The sequence below is a fragment of the Erinaceus europaeus genome, chromosome 19, assembly GCF_950295315.1.
Source record: "Erinaceus europaeus chromosome 19, mEriEur2.1, whole genome shotgun sequence".
NCBI classification, from domain to species: Eukaryota; Metazoa; Chordata; class Mammalia; order Eulipotyphla; family Erinaceidae; genus Erinaceus; species Erinaceus europaeus.
Genome location: NC_080180.1, coordinates 15,551,765 through 15,568,583, shown reverse-complemented (window position 1 = coordinate 15,568,583; position 16,819 = coordinate 15,551,765). Strand labels below are relative to the sequence as shown.

General features: G+C 38.4%; 1 protein-coding gene across 5 annotated transcripts in view; it reads left to right on the top strand.

Annotated features, from left to right (window-relative positions):
* The window catches only part of KCNT2 (potassium sodium-activated channel subfamily T member 2), a 432,524-nt gene that overhangs the window by 176,136 nt on the left and 239,569 nt on the right, over window positions 1-16,819 (top strand). For all 5 annotated transcript variants that reach the window (XM_060178486.1, XM_060178487.1, XM_060178488.1 and 2 more), the window contains exon 8: window positions 3,454-3,548. In XM_060178486.1, the coding sequence (XP_060034469.1) occupies window positions 3,454-3,548 (95 nt within the window). The remainder of the gene's footprint in view (window positions 1-3,453; window positions 3,549-16,819) is intronic.

Here is a 16,819-nt window from a genome sequence, read left to right as displayed (position 1 = left end):
ACAAACTATTGTATTTATTGTCGAATATAAAACATAATTTCCCAATAAAGAAATTAAAAGAAAAAGAGTGAATAGATGAGAGTGAGAGAGGAAAAGATGAATAGATGAATAGTATCAGAACTTCCCCCAATTCTTTGGTCCTCCCCTCTAGCCCCAGGAGTCAAATCAGGCTCTGTGCATGGCCGAGTTTATACAAGATTAGGAGAATCACCTCGAATCCCATTAGTTTTACCTCCATAACAACATACAGTGGCCAAGTTCTTATGTTATAAAATACTTTACTCAAATCGTTTTTCTTTTTTTTGATAGAGGGTATGAGACAAAGATCGGTGAGAGGGAGCAGAAAGAGAGACCACTCCACCACTAGTGAAGCTTTCTCCTTGTAGGCAATTCCAAGTTGTATCTGAGGAGGGCTTGAACCCAGGCCCTGGTTAGTCAACATGTATATTACCTGGGTACTCCACTGGGGGAGCTGCCTGCTGCCCCACCCCCAGTTATTCTAAATACATTGTGCACATATTGATACATTGAACAATTCTTTTTTTAATTAATTAATTAATTTAAGAAAGGAGACATTCCTACCCTAGGGATTTGTTAATTTATCCTTTCTTAAATAATAAAAAAATAAATATATAAAAAAAGAAAGGAGACATTAACAAAATCATAGGATGGGGGGTTACAACTCCACACAATTCCTGCCCCCCAATCTCCATATTCCATCCCCTCCCCAATAGCTTTCCCATTCTCTATCCCTCTGGGAACATGGACCCAGGGTCATTCTGGGATGCAGAAGGTGGGAGGTCTGGCTTCTGTAATTGCTTCCCCACTGAATATGGGCGTTGATTGGTCAATCCATATTCCCAGTCTGCCTCTCTCTTTCCCTAGTAGGGTGGGTCTCTGGGGAAGCGGAGCTCCAGGACGCTTTGGTGGGGTCTTCAGTCCAGGGAAGCCTGGCAGACATCCTGATGGCATCTGGAACTTGGTGGCTGAAAAGAGAGTTAACATACAAAGCCAAACAAATTGTTGAAGAATCATGGACCCAAAGGTTGGAATAGTGGAGATGAAGTGTTAGGGTGGTACTCACTGCAAACTCTAGTGTACTACTGCTTTCAGGTATATATTTGCCCTAGTTTATGGATACATGTGAACATGTGCTTTATCTCCTAGAACCTGGTCTATATCTAGGTTTTGGGACTTTGTTAGAAAGTGAACCACCTGGGATGGAATTAGAGAATACTATGAAAATAAAGGTCTCACCCGAGTGATGAAGCTGAAGTGTTGTCACTCCACACCTGAAGTCTCTGGACACAGTCTGAAGTGAAGCATGCTGGGGTGGCACTCGTTGTGTTGATTAGGTTGCAGTCAGCAGATGCAATATTATTTGATAAGAATTGGGAGAGGCATACGGGAAAGTGGGCCCTACCCTAGGGTCCCAGGACTGGGGGAAGTTTAGGCTCTATAGTGGAAATGTGAGGTTCCTGCTGTCTTAGGGTTCAAGAAGACAATGGATAGTTACTGTTATCATCATATTATTTGGTAATTGGGTTAATTTTGAAAAGTCAATTCTTGATCAGTGTCACAGCAAATTAACCATATATATATATATTTTTTCCTCCAGGGTTATTGCTGGGCTCTGTGCCTGCACCATGAATCCACCGCTCCTGGAGGTCATTTTTCCCCCTTTTGTTGCCCTTGTTGTAGCCTCGTGGTTATTATTATTATTGCCATTGTTGATGTTGTTCATTGTTGGATAGGACAGAGAGAAATGGAGAGAGGGGGAGAGAAAGATAGACACTTGCAGACCTGCTTCACTACCTATAAAGCGACTCCCCTGCAGGTGGGGAGCCAGGGGCTCGAACCGGGATCCTTACACCTGTTATTGCGCTTTGCACCATATGCGCTTAACCCACTGTGCCACTGCCCGACCCCCATCGTTATATATTTTAAGATTATGTTCTTAAAACCAGAGCACTCAGGGACCAAGAGGTGGAGCACCAGTTTAAGCGCACTTAGTGTGAAGTGCAAGGACGTGGGCAAGGATCTGGGTTCAAGCCCCCAGCTTCCCACCTACAGGGGAGGGGGTCACTTAGCAAGTGGTGAAACAGGTCTGCAGGTGTCTATCTTTCTCTCCCCCTTTCTTTTTCCCCCTTCTCTCTCAGTTTCTCTCTGTCCTATCCAACAACAGCAGCAGAAACTACAACAATACCAGCAACAACAATGGAACAAAGATGGCCTCCAGGAGCAATGGATTCATAGTGCAGGAGATACCCCTTGAGGCAGACAAAACAAAACAAAACAACAACAAAAGCAGAACCAACCAGAGGTCTCATTGGGTTTATGGTGATGCAGGGGACAGAACCCAGGTCTGTGGAATGTCAGGCATGAAAATCCTCTTGCATAGCCACTATGTTATCCCTTCCTCCCATTTTAGCTATTTTAGTATTAATGTACATTTGCTATTTCAATCATAAATATAAGTTGGTATAAAGATGAACACTTTGGTTCTACTTTAATCATTTTCATGTATTTAACATTAGCTTTTATAGAGTAAATATTTACAAAATAAATGAGTCATTAGTGATTGAAATACAAAAGTGCTACTTCAGAATTTTAAGCTCTATTAGCAAATCAACTGCAAGATATTTATACCAAATGATGTGAGCAATATTATATGTGATTACTCACTTTTTGAATCTAATACAGCACTGGTTCTTAAAACTTTTAAGATCTTTCAGCTGGAAAGATTAAAATATTGGCGGCTAGGGAGGTAGTCCAGTGCAAGAGCAGGAAACCAGCTTGTGTGCAGCCCTGGGCTTGATCCCCAGCACTGCACAGCTTGATCTATGCTCTGATCTATCGTAAAATAAAGATTTCAAAAGTACATCTTGAATTAACATTTAGTTTTTGTATTAATGACACTAAATTTCCTAATATTTGTACAATGAAAACATTATGATAAATGCTTTGCACAATTCATGTTATTTTTTTATTCCACAGTTTGAGATTTGATTGCATTTTGAATATTTATCCTTTAGTAAAATACATATTTTTTCAGGTTTTTTTTAGTGATTTAATAATGATTGACAAGATTTTAAGATAAGAGGGGGTAAAATAGACTCATTCTTATAGTCTAAACTTGGAGTTTTCCTTAAGAGAGCATGCTTCCCATGGAGGGATGTTAAGGATTAGATGCAACATTTCTACAGATGTAATAAGGTGAATCAACTAAAATTTAGTTCTGTGTTAGTGTTTACAAGTATTTTTATGAGTGCTACAGTAATTTATATTTAGAGCTATTAAAAAAAATAAAAGCTTACTGTTCTATCCATTTAAAGCGCATGCATTTGGTACACACAGGATAATTGAAATCTAATACATAGTAATTGATATAATAATCTTATGAATATTCAGTACTCATCAAAATTTAAAATGTTTTTTTCTGTATCATTTTAGAATGATCTACATAGAGCCATTCAACGTACGCAATCTGCAATGTTTAATCAAGTTTTGATTTTAATATCTACCTTATTATGCCTTATCTTCACCTGGTAAGATTGTACTTTTTGTAATTTTTATTATTTTTCATTGTAGTTCCTAAAGTTACAATACCAGAACTAATTTAAATAAATAGGTGGTTAAAATAAATAGATCAATGAGTAGTCATTATAAATGCATATATATAAGTTATATATAAATGCATCGCCCACTGAAAGAAAAGAGAAGTGAAAGCCTGTAGTATTACAGAAAAACAAGTAAGCACGTATGTCACTTGTTATTGACGTTTACTCTAACACTGGCATCTTCCCAAGTGTTGCAAACAAATGACAAGGACTTGTACTAGATGCAATACTTGTCAAACAAGAATATTTCTTTTAAATCCACTGACATAGAGGTGCCCTTATCTTTGCTGCAGTCTTCAAAGCAGAAATGCTGTTGCAGGAACTGTCATTGCCTATACCATGTCTGCCTGCGCCTTATCTCTGGGATGTGTAAGTGAGCAGTCAGGCAGAAAGCCAGGGCTGATCTCCTGACAGTGCAAGGCACAACCTGCTATTTGCTTTGTTCCTGAAAACAGTTATTTCTACTTTCAGAAGGTATCACATTGACAATTCTAAAGTAATTCTGTGCAGAATGGGGTATTGTCCACATATGGATTCATTCAGATTCTTTTTTTTTTTTTTTTTCCTCCAGGGTTATTGCTGGGCTCGGTGCCTGCACCATGAATCCACCACTCCTGGAGGCCATTTTTCCCCCTTTTTGTTGCCCTAGTTGTTGCAGCCTCATTGCGGTTATTATTGCCATTGTTGACGTTGCTTTGTTTTTGGATAGGAAAGAAAGAAATGGAGAGAGGAGGGGAAGACAGAGAGAGAAGGGGAGAGAAAGATAGACACCTGCAGACCTGCTTCACCGCCTGTGAAGCGACTCCCCTGCAGGTGGGGAGCCGGGGGCTCGAACTCTTACGCCGGTCCCTGCGCTTTGCGCCATGTGCGCTTAACCCACTGCGCCACCGCCCGACCCCCTCATTCAGATTCTTAACGAGAAAGGGGGAGAGAGAAGCTAAAGCCAGAATGAGCTTAGAATTGTACATCTTGTTTTGCTGGAATCTTAGATAACTGTGCGCAATTGTACTCTGACCTATACATGATCTCTTGTGAAACAGAAAAATGGTAATCAGGAATATCTGAAATAAGCGAAATGCACATATCCTACTACATTGTACTAGTGTACAATCAAACTCAGTGTGACTACAACTATGGCAATATGCTTATCACTATGTAGATTTCAATATATAGGCCTGCCTTTGCACCAGTGATATGCTCTATTCTCACATTTTAAAATATATTTGTTTTTGAGGTATTTAACATTTTTTTGGGGAACTGAATGAATGAGACTTAAGTTTCTTGACTTGCAGCTTGAAATTTAGTGAAAGATAGAGTTGGAGGTCTATAATGAGATTAACAAATGTAGATAATCACATGTATACCTGAGTTTTAAAATCATACCAATCCAGTCAGCTCAAGTAGCAGGTTTTAGTGAGATTCAACAGTCTTTGAAGAATATTTATGCAAACAAAATTATTTCCAGCACTAGCCAATGTAAACAAGTTTGGTGTTCACAATTTTAGTTGTACAGAGCATAATTTTAAAACACACGCCAGAAAGTATTTTAAATAGTTTATTTCAAAGACAACATCTTATGCACTGTTTAATCAAAAGAGATTCTTCTTCTTTTTGAAAGCAGTTTGCAGTCATAATACAAGTATCCATTAGTTCTTCCAGTTTTAATTTTTTCAAATTATTCTCAAGACATTATTCATTCCATTAATAAATTATTCACAACCAAAGTGAGTCCAGAAAATTCTGAACCTGGGCCCTTGCGCATGGTAACCTATGTGTTCTATCAAATGTGCCACTGTCCAGCCCCTAGTAAATTGATAAAGCTAGGCGAATGATTTTTAAATACTGTGTAGAGTTTGTTAATTTAATTTTAATAAAGAGGCAGTTGAAATGCTAATGTTAAAAAGGGATAAATTATTTTTGATGGTAGCCGTTCAGTAATTTTAGTCATGCAGCGCTCTCATCACAAGGAACCAGTTGAGTGAGTTTCTTGTTTGGTAGACTTTCTGCCTGTGTGTCTTTTTCTTGCATGGTTTTTGTTTATGAAGGAAGCATTTAGACAAATTTTGCTACTTAAGCCAAAATATATAGCAGTGTTTGCAAGATCTATATGACATTTCAGCTATGCATCTTATTTATTATTTGAATAATTTGGTTGACTGTTTTTACAATTAAAGTTACGGTTATTGTGTGCATGTTTCAGCTCAGAGAATTCTGATTGATGTTATCTAATATGACAGCTGTCACTAGTATGTGGATATGAGTCTGTCTCTTAAGATTCAATTAATTAGAGAGGTATGCTTAGCTATGCAAAATACTTTTTTAGTAAAACAAATATCATTTGGAGCCTATTAATATATATAAAAATTGTATCTAGGATAGAGAAACTAAAGTTTCAGTTTTTGGCATATTTTCTATGACTATAAACAAAATGCTTTATAAATCATGATCATAAAAGTGATGCAGAATAAGTAATTTTAATCACTACTTAATGTATAGTTACTTACAATGGAAGTATAAATAGTGCTGTGTTAGTTGTAATATACACTAGGATATTTTAATAAAAAGTTGCACCATAGTTTAAAATACAGAGATGCACAAAGATAGAGTACCTTAGGCAAATGGAACTGTATTTTGTGGACAGTCTAAGACTGATCCGTCTGCCTAATTGTGTTGGAGACTATGTTTCCTAATATCTAGATACCTGCCCTTCTTAAGTTGTGGCCCCTAATAAGCATTAATGGTATCTTATTTTGAGTTTATATTTCTATAATGAGTAAGGATGGTTATTGTTTATTTCTTCTATAAATTACCTTATTGGGGGAAATGATTTATACAGTTGTGTCACATAAGTACAATGCACTGTCTACTCAAAATAAGTGTCAGCACAAGACAGTTATGTTATAAGAGTATGTTGTAGTTATTGTTATTGGTGCCGACATTGTTGGATAGGACAGAGAGAAATGGAGAGAGGAAGGGAAGACAGAGAGGGGAGAGAAAGACAGACACCTGCAGACCTGCTTCACTGCCTGAAGCGACCCCCCTGTAGGTGGGGAGCCAGGGGCTCAAACCCGGATCCTTATGCCTGTCCTTACACTTCGCGCCACATGTGCTTAACCCACTGTGCTACCGCCTGATTCCCTTCAATTAAGATTTCTTTTTAAAATTTTTTTTAAAGATTTTATTTATTTATGAGAAAGATAGGAGGAGAGAGAAAGAACCAGACATCACTCTGGCACATGTGCTGCCAGGAATCGAACTCAAGACCTCATGATTGAGAGTCCAAACCTTTACCACTGTGCCACCTCCCCGAGCACCAATTAAGGTTTCTAACCATATGAAATGTGTTCACAGCTGTGGAGCAACTGGAACTCTCAGATTCTGCTGGTGGGAATGAAAATAGGACAGCCACGCTGTTCACCATTTTGAAAGTGTCACTGTATTCACCCTGTTCTGTGCCAAGTATTCACTTAAGTGAAAAGCAAATATTCAGTCATATAAAAGTGTTCCTATATCAATATTTGCAGGTACTATATGAACTAATGATACATATACCAACACAATTTTAAAATAATGATGTGAACACAAAAATCACAAATACAGAAGCGCAAGCTCTTTGACTACATTTCTATTAAAATCTATTAAAATGACTTTAGTGACTGAAAGTAGATGAGTAATTCTTGGGAAAGCCATGTAGAAAGACAAGAGAGGAATTTTCAATGGGGCAAACAACTTTTTGACCTGGTGGATATGCTATTTCAATTATATTTGAGTAAACCTGTTAAAAAAGCCAAAACCAAACCCAAACCCATACGCCTATGTCATGTCTCTAGTCTTGCCATTACATCCCATTTCCAGCTGATGGGAAGAAAGATAAGGAACTTCCCAGAGACTCCATGGAGATTTAGACTGGAATTTGGTCATATATTCACACTTTCCTGAAAGGGAGTCTGCAAAAATGAGGTAGCTGCCTGGCTGAATATCATGGGAAAGAATAATTGGATAGTGTAAGAGAGTGCCAGGGAAGTAACAAAAACGCACTACTCCTGGAAGTCATTTTTCCATTGTTGCTGTTTATTGTTGTTGCTGCTGTTGTTGAGAGAGAAGGGGAAGATGGGGGGAGAGAAAGATAGACACCTGAAGACCTGCTTTATCACCTGTGAAGTGACTTCCCTGAAGGTGGGGAGCCAGGGACTCGAACCCCGGATCCTTGTTCTTTGCACTACCTGTGTTTAACCCCGGTGGGACTACCTCCCAGTCCCCAAGGATTTTTTTTTTCTAATGAGACTGGTTAGATGTGTTTATGAAGTGTCTGTCAGAGGTCATGACATGTGACCTTTGTGAACAAACCAAAAATTTTAGACTTTTTCCATTTCGGATGTCTTTATCTAAGAAGACTAAATTAGTACATATATTCACAAAGCAGATTTATTTAAAAATACCTGGATGTAGTAAACTTGCAACAATACTTTCTCTTTTTAATTAGTGATTCCATTTACTTCCCACCACCAGAGTTCCATATCCCATGCCTTTGACCAGCATCGCTAAGTCTATATTTAATAACAACTATGAGAGCATGTTTTCTTTACAGTCTGTCTGTATTTCCTACATATTTCTGTTATTTGTTTCCTGTAATTAATCTCACCAACTGGAGGATAATGGCAGCATTTCTCTCTGTCCTTCTGGTTGCATCTATTACTTAAAATCCTTTTTTTAAAAAACGCTATTTATTTGTTTCATTTAATATGACTGAGACAAGTTGAGAGGGGGAGGGAAGACAGGGACAGAGAAAGAAAGATCTGCAGCTCTGCTTCAATGCTCGAGAAGTCTCCCCCTTGCAGATGGGTACCGGGGACTTGAACCCGAGTCTCTGTGCATGGTAATGTGTGTGCCCAATTGGTGCACCATTAGCCAGCCCCCTAATTGCTATATTGGGTTAGGGGTTTACAGTATGACTGTTGACACATGAGTACAATTTCTTTCTTTTTTTTTCAGTACAATTTCTTTTTTTTTAATTTATATTTATTTATTTTCCCTTTTGTTGCCCTTGTTTTTTTATTATTGTTGTAGTTATTGCTGTTATTGTTGTCATCGTTGTTGGATAGGACAGAGAGAAATGGAGAGAGGAGGGGAAGACAAAGAGGGGGAGAGAAAGATAGACACCTGCAGACTTGCTTTACCTCCTGTGAAGCGACTACCGTGCAGGTGGGGAGCCAGGGACTCGAACCGGGATCCTTACGCCTGTGCTTGCGCTTTGTGCCACGTGTGCTTAAGTCGCCACGCTACCTCCCAATTCCCCAGTAAAATTTCTTAATCTCACTGTTATAGGCATCTACAAAACACTCTAAGCCCCAACTTGAGTTGTTATCCATCATCATGCACCTGGACCCCAACACCTTCTTCATCTGTTGAAGAAATTTTCTGATTTCAGATTTCCTGATACTTGTTTTTGGAAATCCTACTAAGTGTTACCTCTGCATTTATGTTTGCAAAATATATGTTTTGCTTTGCAAGGTACATTCTTCTGAATAATATACTAGGAGCCCTGTATTTCAGTCTCTGTCCCGTTATCACCAAACCCTGCCCTAGGCTGAAATCTGGATACCTCAGAGACTCTCCCCACAGGTAGTACAGGAATGCATTGCCACATGCAATTCTCCTTAAGTCTGATGTCTGGCTGCTACCCTAGATTGTGCATGGGATAACTGGAATAAACTCAGTATGTTATGGCATCAAAAGAATGTACCTGACATAATATTTGGATAGTGACAACTTTAAACACTTTTACCCTGATGGTTTTTTTTTTTTCTTTTTGCCTTAGAAACATATTCTCATCTTTTTTATGTGATATCCAACCACCTGTTATTTGTACCTTAATAAATACTCTTGGAAGCTTGGGATGGATGGGCACACACTTGGTTGACACCCTCTAGGGTAGGGGTGTCATATGTGCGTGTTTCTCCTTGATCTCTTCTGATCAATTGTATGGTGACTGGCTTTGGCTATTTTCTTTCTAGCTAGGGTGCATCTAATCTTAGGGTCCTGACAACTGGCTAATGTTCTCCACCTGTGCATTCTTCATAATGGCCCAGTTTCATATCTTGGCACCACAAGGGAGATGCTATGGCAGAGAAGGGAGCTATAGTGCTTTGGTGCCTCTTCTTTTCACCACCTGACTTTGTTTACCTAAATGAAGAAACTTCCCAGTACAATGAAACCACGTGCTCTAGACAGAGGCATCATACACACACACACACACACACACACACACACACACACACACAGTTTTTAAAATTTTTTACTTATAAAATGGTAACACTGACAAGATGATAGGATAAAAGGGGTACAGTTCCCACCACCAGAGCTCCATATTCCATCTCCTACCCTGATAGCTTTCCTATTCTTTATCCCTCTGGGAATATGGACCAGGGTCATAATGGGGTGCAGAAGGTGGAAGGTCTGGATTCTGTAATAGTTTCCCTGCTGGACGTGGACATTGGCAGGTCGATCCATACTCTTAGTCTGTCTCTATTTCCCTAGTGGGGCAGGGTTCTGTGGAAGCCCAGCTCCGGGACACATTGGTGGGGTCGTCTGTCCAGGGAAGTCCAGTTGGCATCATGGTAGCATCTGGAACCTGGTGGCTGAAAAAAGAGTTATATATAAAGACAAACAAATTGTTGACTAATCATGAATGTAAACGCTGGAATATTGCAGATGAAGATTTGGGGTCTCTGTTTTGGAAATAGCTAGTAGGTCTACTTCAGGTATATTCAAAAGGGCTCATGACTTTATTAGTTTTTTCCTGAGCCTAACCTCCGATATACAGGTGGACCCAAGTTATTGTCTGGGGAGATGATGTCATGGCTGGAAAGAGGACCAGAAAGCTTGGTCTGGGTAGAGAGTAGCTCCCAAGTATGGGAAAGCTGTGTAAATATTGTTAACTGTAAACTCAATTGATTTGATCCTTAGCCCATATTCACCATAGAAGCCTATGTAACCTCTGCATCCTTGTAGGTCCAAACTCGCATTCTGTGGCCATGAGTAAGAACATTCCAAGAAATTAGTGCAACTTATGTGGTTTTTAAATTGTGATGAGATCAGTAACAACACTCTTACATTATGTTATTGAGCAGTCTGTTTTTCAAAATCAGAACTTTTAAGTCATACCTTATAATTTAAGACCAAAAGATCCGGGGCCTGATATTTGGTAAATTGGTTGTGTTGCTCATGAATATAGCAGTCTTAAAATGATCTGTTTTGAAAAAACTGCTTTATCCTTTTAAAATGTATCTTCACTTCTTCATTATTAACATTACAAAGAGCTATCATTAAGCATCTGTCTACAAAAGACAGTTACTCAGTGCCAAACTGAAATAAAATTAAGCTGCTGACCCACTCTCTGCAGAGAATGTGTTATGAATTTCTTCTCCTGCCATTGTATTGGAATTGGACTAATCTTTCCACAGTCCTTGGCTGTGTACCCCTCTTGATCAATAACATACACTTCCAAGGCAGCTGGGAATTGTGATTCAGCTTGTGTCTCTGTAACAAAGCAGAGCAAACTGGTACATCCGGGAATTAAGTGCCTGACTTTAGCTTAATTATCAACATATTCGAACCAGTAATAACTACTCTAATTTATAATGCAATTGGTGTTTCTAATTTTACACTTGTAGACTTATTATGCACCTACTTTGTTTCAAAGTAACTTTTTGCTTCCACATATTTAGCATAATGTAATATATATTTTTTATTATTCCATAGCATTATAACCTAAAGAGGTATATTAGGTTAGTGGAGAATTTATATTTTAGTTTTCCATAAAATTTTTAATTTGTTTTTTCATATCATCATTTCAGGAGAATATAAATTCATTTATTTCTCATTAAAAAATATAAATTAATTATATACTACCTTGCTTAGTTCAAAGTATTTTCAAATTTTCTTTTGCATCTTTGATGATACTTTTTTTTTTCAGATGCTGGATATTTATGCTTTTAAACTGAATTTCTTTATTCAAGTCCTATTGGAAATAACCACACTGGAAGTGAATAGTGGGAGTGAGTGCTACTAGTTTGCGTTGTGTGTTAGTGTGTAGTTGAACAGCTGGCACCAGCATAGTATTTGATTTCTCATTTTCTTTGGTCACTGTTTTGCTTATGTTGTAAATAGAAATAGAAATTGTTCATCTGTGTAAAGATCTTACAACTGACTGGAAAGCTACTTATCCCTAACAAAATTTTTGTTTAGGTAGGCAGCTAGGTCTTAATTATTTAATCAAGTACTGTACATTCAAATTAGGAGAAGAGATAGGATTGTTTTACATTTTGAATAATAATTAAATTGTAATATAAATATATAACTCATGGTTTTGAAAATTCCATATTGAACCATTTTTTAACTTTTCATATTTACATAATTATTTTCAAATATGCATATACTGGGCATAATGACCAATATTACATATGGACACTTTGTGTTGGGGACTTTTCAGAACATTTACTTGTAAAAACCAGCTTTGTTTTCAATGCTTTGTAGCTCAAATTTTGTGATTTTATTTCCATTTTGTAGATGAAGAAACTGAAGCACAACTATTAGTGAAGGAGTTTGTCTAAACAAATAACTATTTAGAACTTCAGGAACAATGTAAGACATTACCTACAAAGAAATAAGAGTAGTTCCTAGAATATTGTTAACAAGGATCCAGAAAAAAGGTGACTTAGAGCTTAATTTACCATAGAATTTAAACCATTATGGAGTTATGAGAGAGCAGTATATAGTTACAGACATAAGTTATTAGACTAAAGTATGCTATCTACATCTTATTAGGTATGTATTATGGAAATTAAAAAAATGAAAAGTAAAGGAATGAATATAAATTATAAAAAGAATCTATGATATTTGTAATAGCAACACGTGGACTCTGTCTGCAGGAAATTCAGTTTAAAATATTATAGATTTAACCAGGCAGTGATGCACCTAGTTAAGCACACACATTACTGTGTGCAAGGACCTACGTTCAAGCCCCTGGTCCCCAACTGCAGGGTGAAAGCTTCATAAGTGGTAAGGTAGGGCTACAGGTGTCTCTCTGTCTCTCCCTCTATGTTGCCCCTCCCATCTCAGTTTTTCTCTGTCTCAACCCAGTAATAAATAACTGAAAAAAATATGGCATATCTTTAAGAACATTATAGAATTAGCATTGGTTTGCAATATATAATTTTAGGCTTATATTTTCCTACCTATTTGTGTGTGTGTGTGTGTGTGTGTGTGTGTGTGTGTGTGTGTTACAACTCACTGTACATACTGCTACTGAAGTTTCTTAACCATTATCCCAAATAGAAACCACTGCCTGCCACTGCTTCTCCCTCCAGTTCCTCTGATAACCATCATAGGTTTCACAGAGTATTAGAGCCAGTTTGGTTATTAGTATTTTTGCAGGTTCATATTTCTATATTCCACATGTGAGTGAGACCATCTAGAACTTATGTTTTGCTTCCTAATTGCTCTACACAAGCACCTTCAGTTCCATCCACTTTTGCTCTGAGCAACTAAATTTCCTCTTTTTCATAGACAAGTAGTAATTCATTGAGTATGTATTTTATTATTTATTTATTTATTCAGTTACCTGTTGATAGACTCTTCATTTGCTTCCTTATTAGGACTATTTTGAATAGTGCGCTGCTGACACCAGAGTGCATATGCTTATGAGTAATATTGCAGGAGCACAAGCTATTTCCATTTTTATGTATGTAAAAGGACTCTAAAACTTTCTGTTTTCCATAAGGGTTTGACCAGTTTGCATTCCCACCAACAGTAAAAGTTCCTTCTCCAAACCCTTGCCATCATTTAGTTTCTAAGCTTTTTGATGTAGACCATTCTCATAGGTGTGGGTGTAATGGCATTGCTATATTAATTTCCATTTCTTTCTTTAAATTTTTTAAAAAATATTTATTTTATTTATTTATTCCCTTTTGTTGCCCTTGTTGTTTTATTGTTGTAGTTATTACTGTTGTTGCCGTTGTTGGATAGGACAGAGAGAAATGGAGAGAGGGGGAGAGAAAGATAGACACCTGCAGACCTGCTTCACCGCCTGTGAAGCGACTCCCCTGCAGGTGGGGAGCGGGGGTTCGAACCGGGATCCTTATGCCGGTCCTTGTGCTTTGCGCCACCTGCGCTTAACCTGCTGCGCTACAGCCCGACTCCCTAAAAAATTTTTTTTTAAATTATCTTAATTTATTTATTGGGTAGAGACAGCCAGAAATCTAGAGGGTAGGGGGAGATAGAGAGGGAGAGACAGAGAGACACCTGCAACACTGCTTCACCACTCACAAATCTTTTCCCCGCAGGTGGGGACTGGAGGCTCGAACCCAGGTCCTTGCGCATTATAACATGTGCGCTCAACCAGGTGTGCCACCACCTGGCCCCAATTTACATTTCTCTAACCATAAGTGCAATGAAGAATTTTTCTTTAATTTTTTTATTGGGGGATTAATGTTTTACTTTCGACAGTATTGTTTTGTTACTGTGTCTGTGGACCATTTCTATGTATTCTTTGGACAAATGTCTATTTAGTTCTTTTGCCCTCCCTTGTCTGAGCTTTGCTGTTAGTGAGTAGTAGGAGTTCTTTATATATTTGATTTTTATGCTTTTCTCATTTGATATTCTTTTTCTTTTTTTGTCTCTAGGGTTATCACTGGAGCTAGGTACCAGCACTACAAATCCGCTGCTCCTGGTGGCCAGTTCTTCCATTTTATTGGATACAACAGAGAGAAATTGAGGGAGGAGGGGGAGATAAAGAGAAAGATAGACACCTACAGACCTGCTTTGCTAATAGTGAAGCATCTCCCTTGCAGGTGGGGAGCCAGGGGCTCAAACCCGGATCTTTGCACTGGTCCTTGCGCTTAACTGGTGCGCCATCACCCTTTTATCTCATTTCATTTCATATATTTTTGAAATTAATAGTAGGTTACAAGAATGTAGCATTGCACACAACACCCACCACCAAACTTCTGAGCCCTCACCCTCTCAGTAGTAACCCTTTCAATTTTCACAGTCTCAGAGACTATTTGTTTCCATTTTTTTTTTCCAGGGTCATGTATTCCATTTCTTTAGACTCCACCACATATGAGTGAGACCATTCATTAGGTGTGTTTCATCTCTCTTTTTACTAAGCATAATCACTTCAGTCCTGTCCACTTCGTCAAGGACAAAATGTCACTTTTTTTTTTAAATGAAGAGTTGTATTCTATGAAGTATATATTTTCTTTTTTTGCCTCCAGGGTTATCGCTGGGGCTTAGTGTCTGCACTATGAATCCACTGCTCCTGGAGGCCGTCTTTTTTCCATTGTTGTTGTTGCTGCTGCTGCTGCTATTTTTGCTCCTGTCGTTGTTGGACAGGACAGAGAGAAGTGGAGAGAGGAGGGGAAGACAGAGACGGGGAGAGAAAGATAGACACCTGCAGACCTGCTTCACCGCCTGTGAAGCGACCCCCCTGCAGATGGGGAGCTCAAACTGGGATCCTTCTGTGGGTCCTTGTGCTTTTTGCCATATGCACTTGACCCAGTGCGCTACCACCCGGACCCCATTTTCTTATTTCTTTAACCAGTCATCCTTCATGGCCATTTAGGCTGCTGTGAATAATGTCAGTATGAATATGGAAGTGCATATATCCTTTTAGATAAGTGTTTGTATTTGCATGTTTGGGGGTTACTACCTAAGAAAGGTGTTGCTGGGTCATAAGGTTATTCTTTTTTCTTTTGCTTATGTGTTTGTTTAATGACCATCTTTACAGTTTTCCAGAGAGGCTGCACCTGTTTGCATTCTTATCATCAGTGTGATAGAATCCCCCTTTCTCCAAAACCTTGCCAACACTTATAATTTCCTATTTTGTTGATGTAGTCCTTTTCTCACATGTGAGGTGGAATCTCAGTGTAGTTTTTATTGGTATGTCTCTGGTGATAAGTGAAGTACACTGTGTGTATTTCTTGTTTAGAAGGCTATCTATTCAGTTCTTTGGCCCACTCTTTTTTATTGCATTCTTGTTTTCTTCCTCTAATTACTATTATGTTTGTTTGTTGAGCTGTGTCAGTTTTTTGTTTGTTTGTTTTTACTGGAGCCCTACTCAGCTCTGGCTTATGGTGATGCTGGGGAATGAACCTAGGACTTCAGAGCCTCAGGCATGAGAGTCTCTTTGCATAATCATTATGCTGTCTACCTCCCACCCAGCTGTATCACTTCTTTATAGATGTTTGATATCAGTCATCTGATATATGATATATTCTTCCAATTACTGGATTGCCTGGTTATCTTTTTTTTTTTTTTTTTTTGCCTCCAGGGTTATTGCTGGGCCTCGATGCCTGCACTACAAATTCTACAAATTCACTGCTCCTGGAGGCTATTTTTTCGCTTTTGTTGCCCCTGTTGTTTATCATTGTTGTTATTGCTATTGTTGTTGGATAGGACAGAGAGAAATCGAGAGAGGAGGGGAAGGCAGAGAGGGGAGAGAAAGCTAGACACCAGCAGACCTGCTTCACCACTTGTGAGGCAACCCCCCTGCAGGTAGGGTGCTGGGGGTTTGAATGGGGATCGCAGGTCCTTGTGCTTCACGCCATGTGCACTTAACTTGCTGTGCTACCTCCCAGCCCCCCTGCCTAGTTATTCTTATGTAGTTTGCTTTAGATGTCTAGAAACTGTTTAGTTTGATATAGCCCCCTTTCTTTACCTTTTTTCATTTCACATGCCCATGGCTCAATAAATCTTTAATGTTAAGATCCTGCAATGTTGCACTGGTATTTTTTTCTATGTATTTTAGAGTTTCTGTTCTAACCTACAGATCTTTGAGCCATTTTCATCTGGTGCATGTTGTCAAATGTTAATCTAGTTTTACTTTTCTACATGGCTGTCCATTTGTTTCAGCTCCATTTGTTGAAGAGACCTACCTTCATTTCCCCATTGCATGGTGTTGGTCCCATTGTCCTATAATAGGTGATAATATGAGCTTATTTCTGGGCTCTTGTTTTTGTTCCATTGATCCTAGTGTCCATTTTTATTCCAATACCATGCTGTTTGAAGTACTGTTGTTCTGTAATATAAACTGAAGTTGGGTAGCATGATACCTCTATTTTATTAGCTTTTTGTTTGTTTTTGTTTTGATAAGTTGTTCTATTTCACTGGAAAATGGTATCAGGCGTCGAGTGGACATG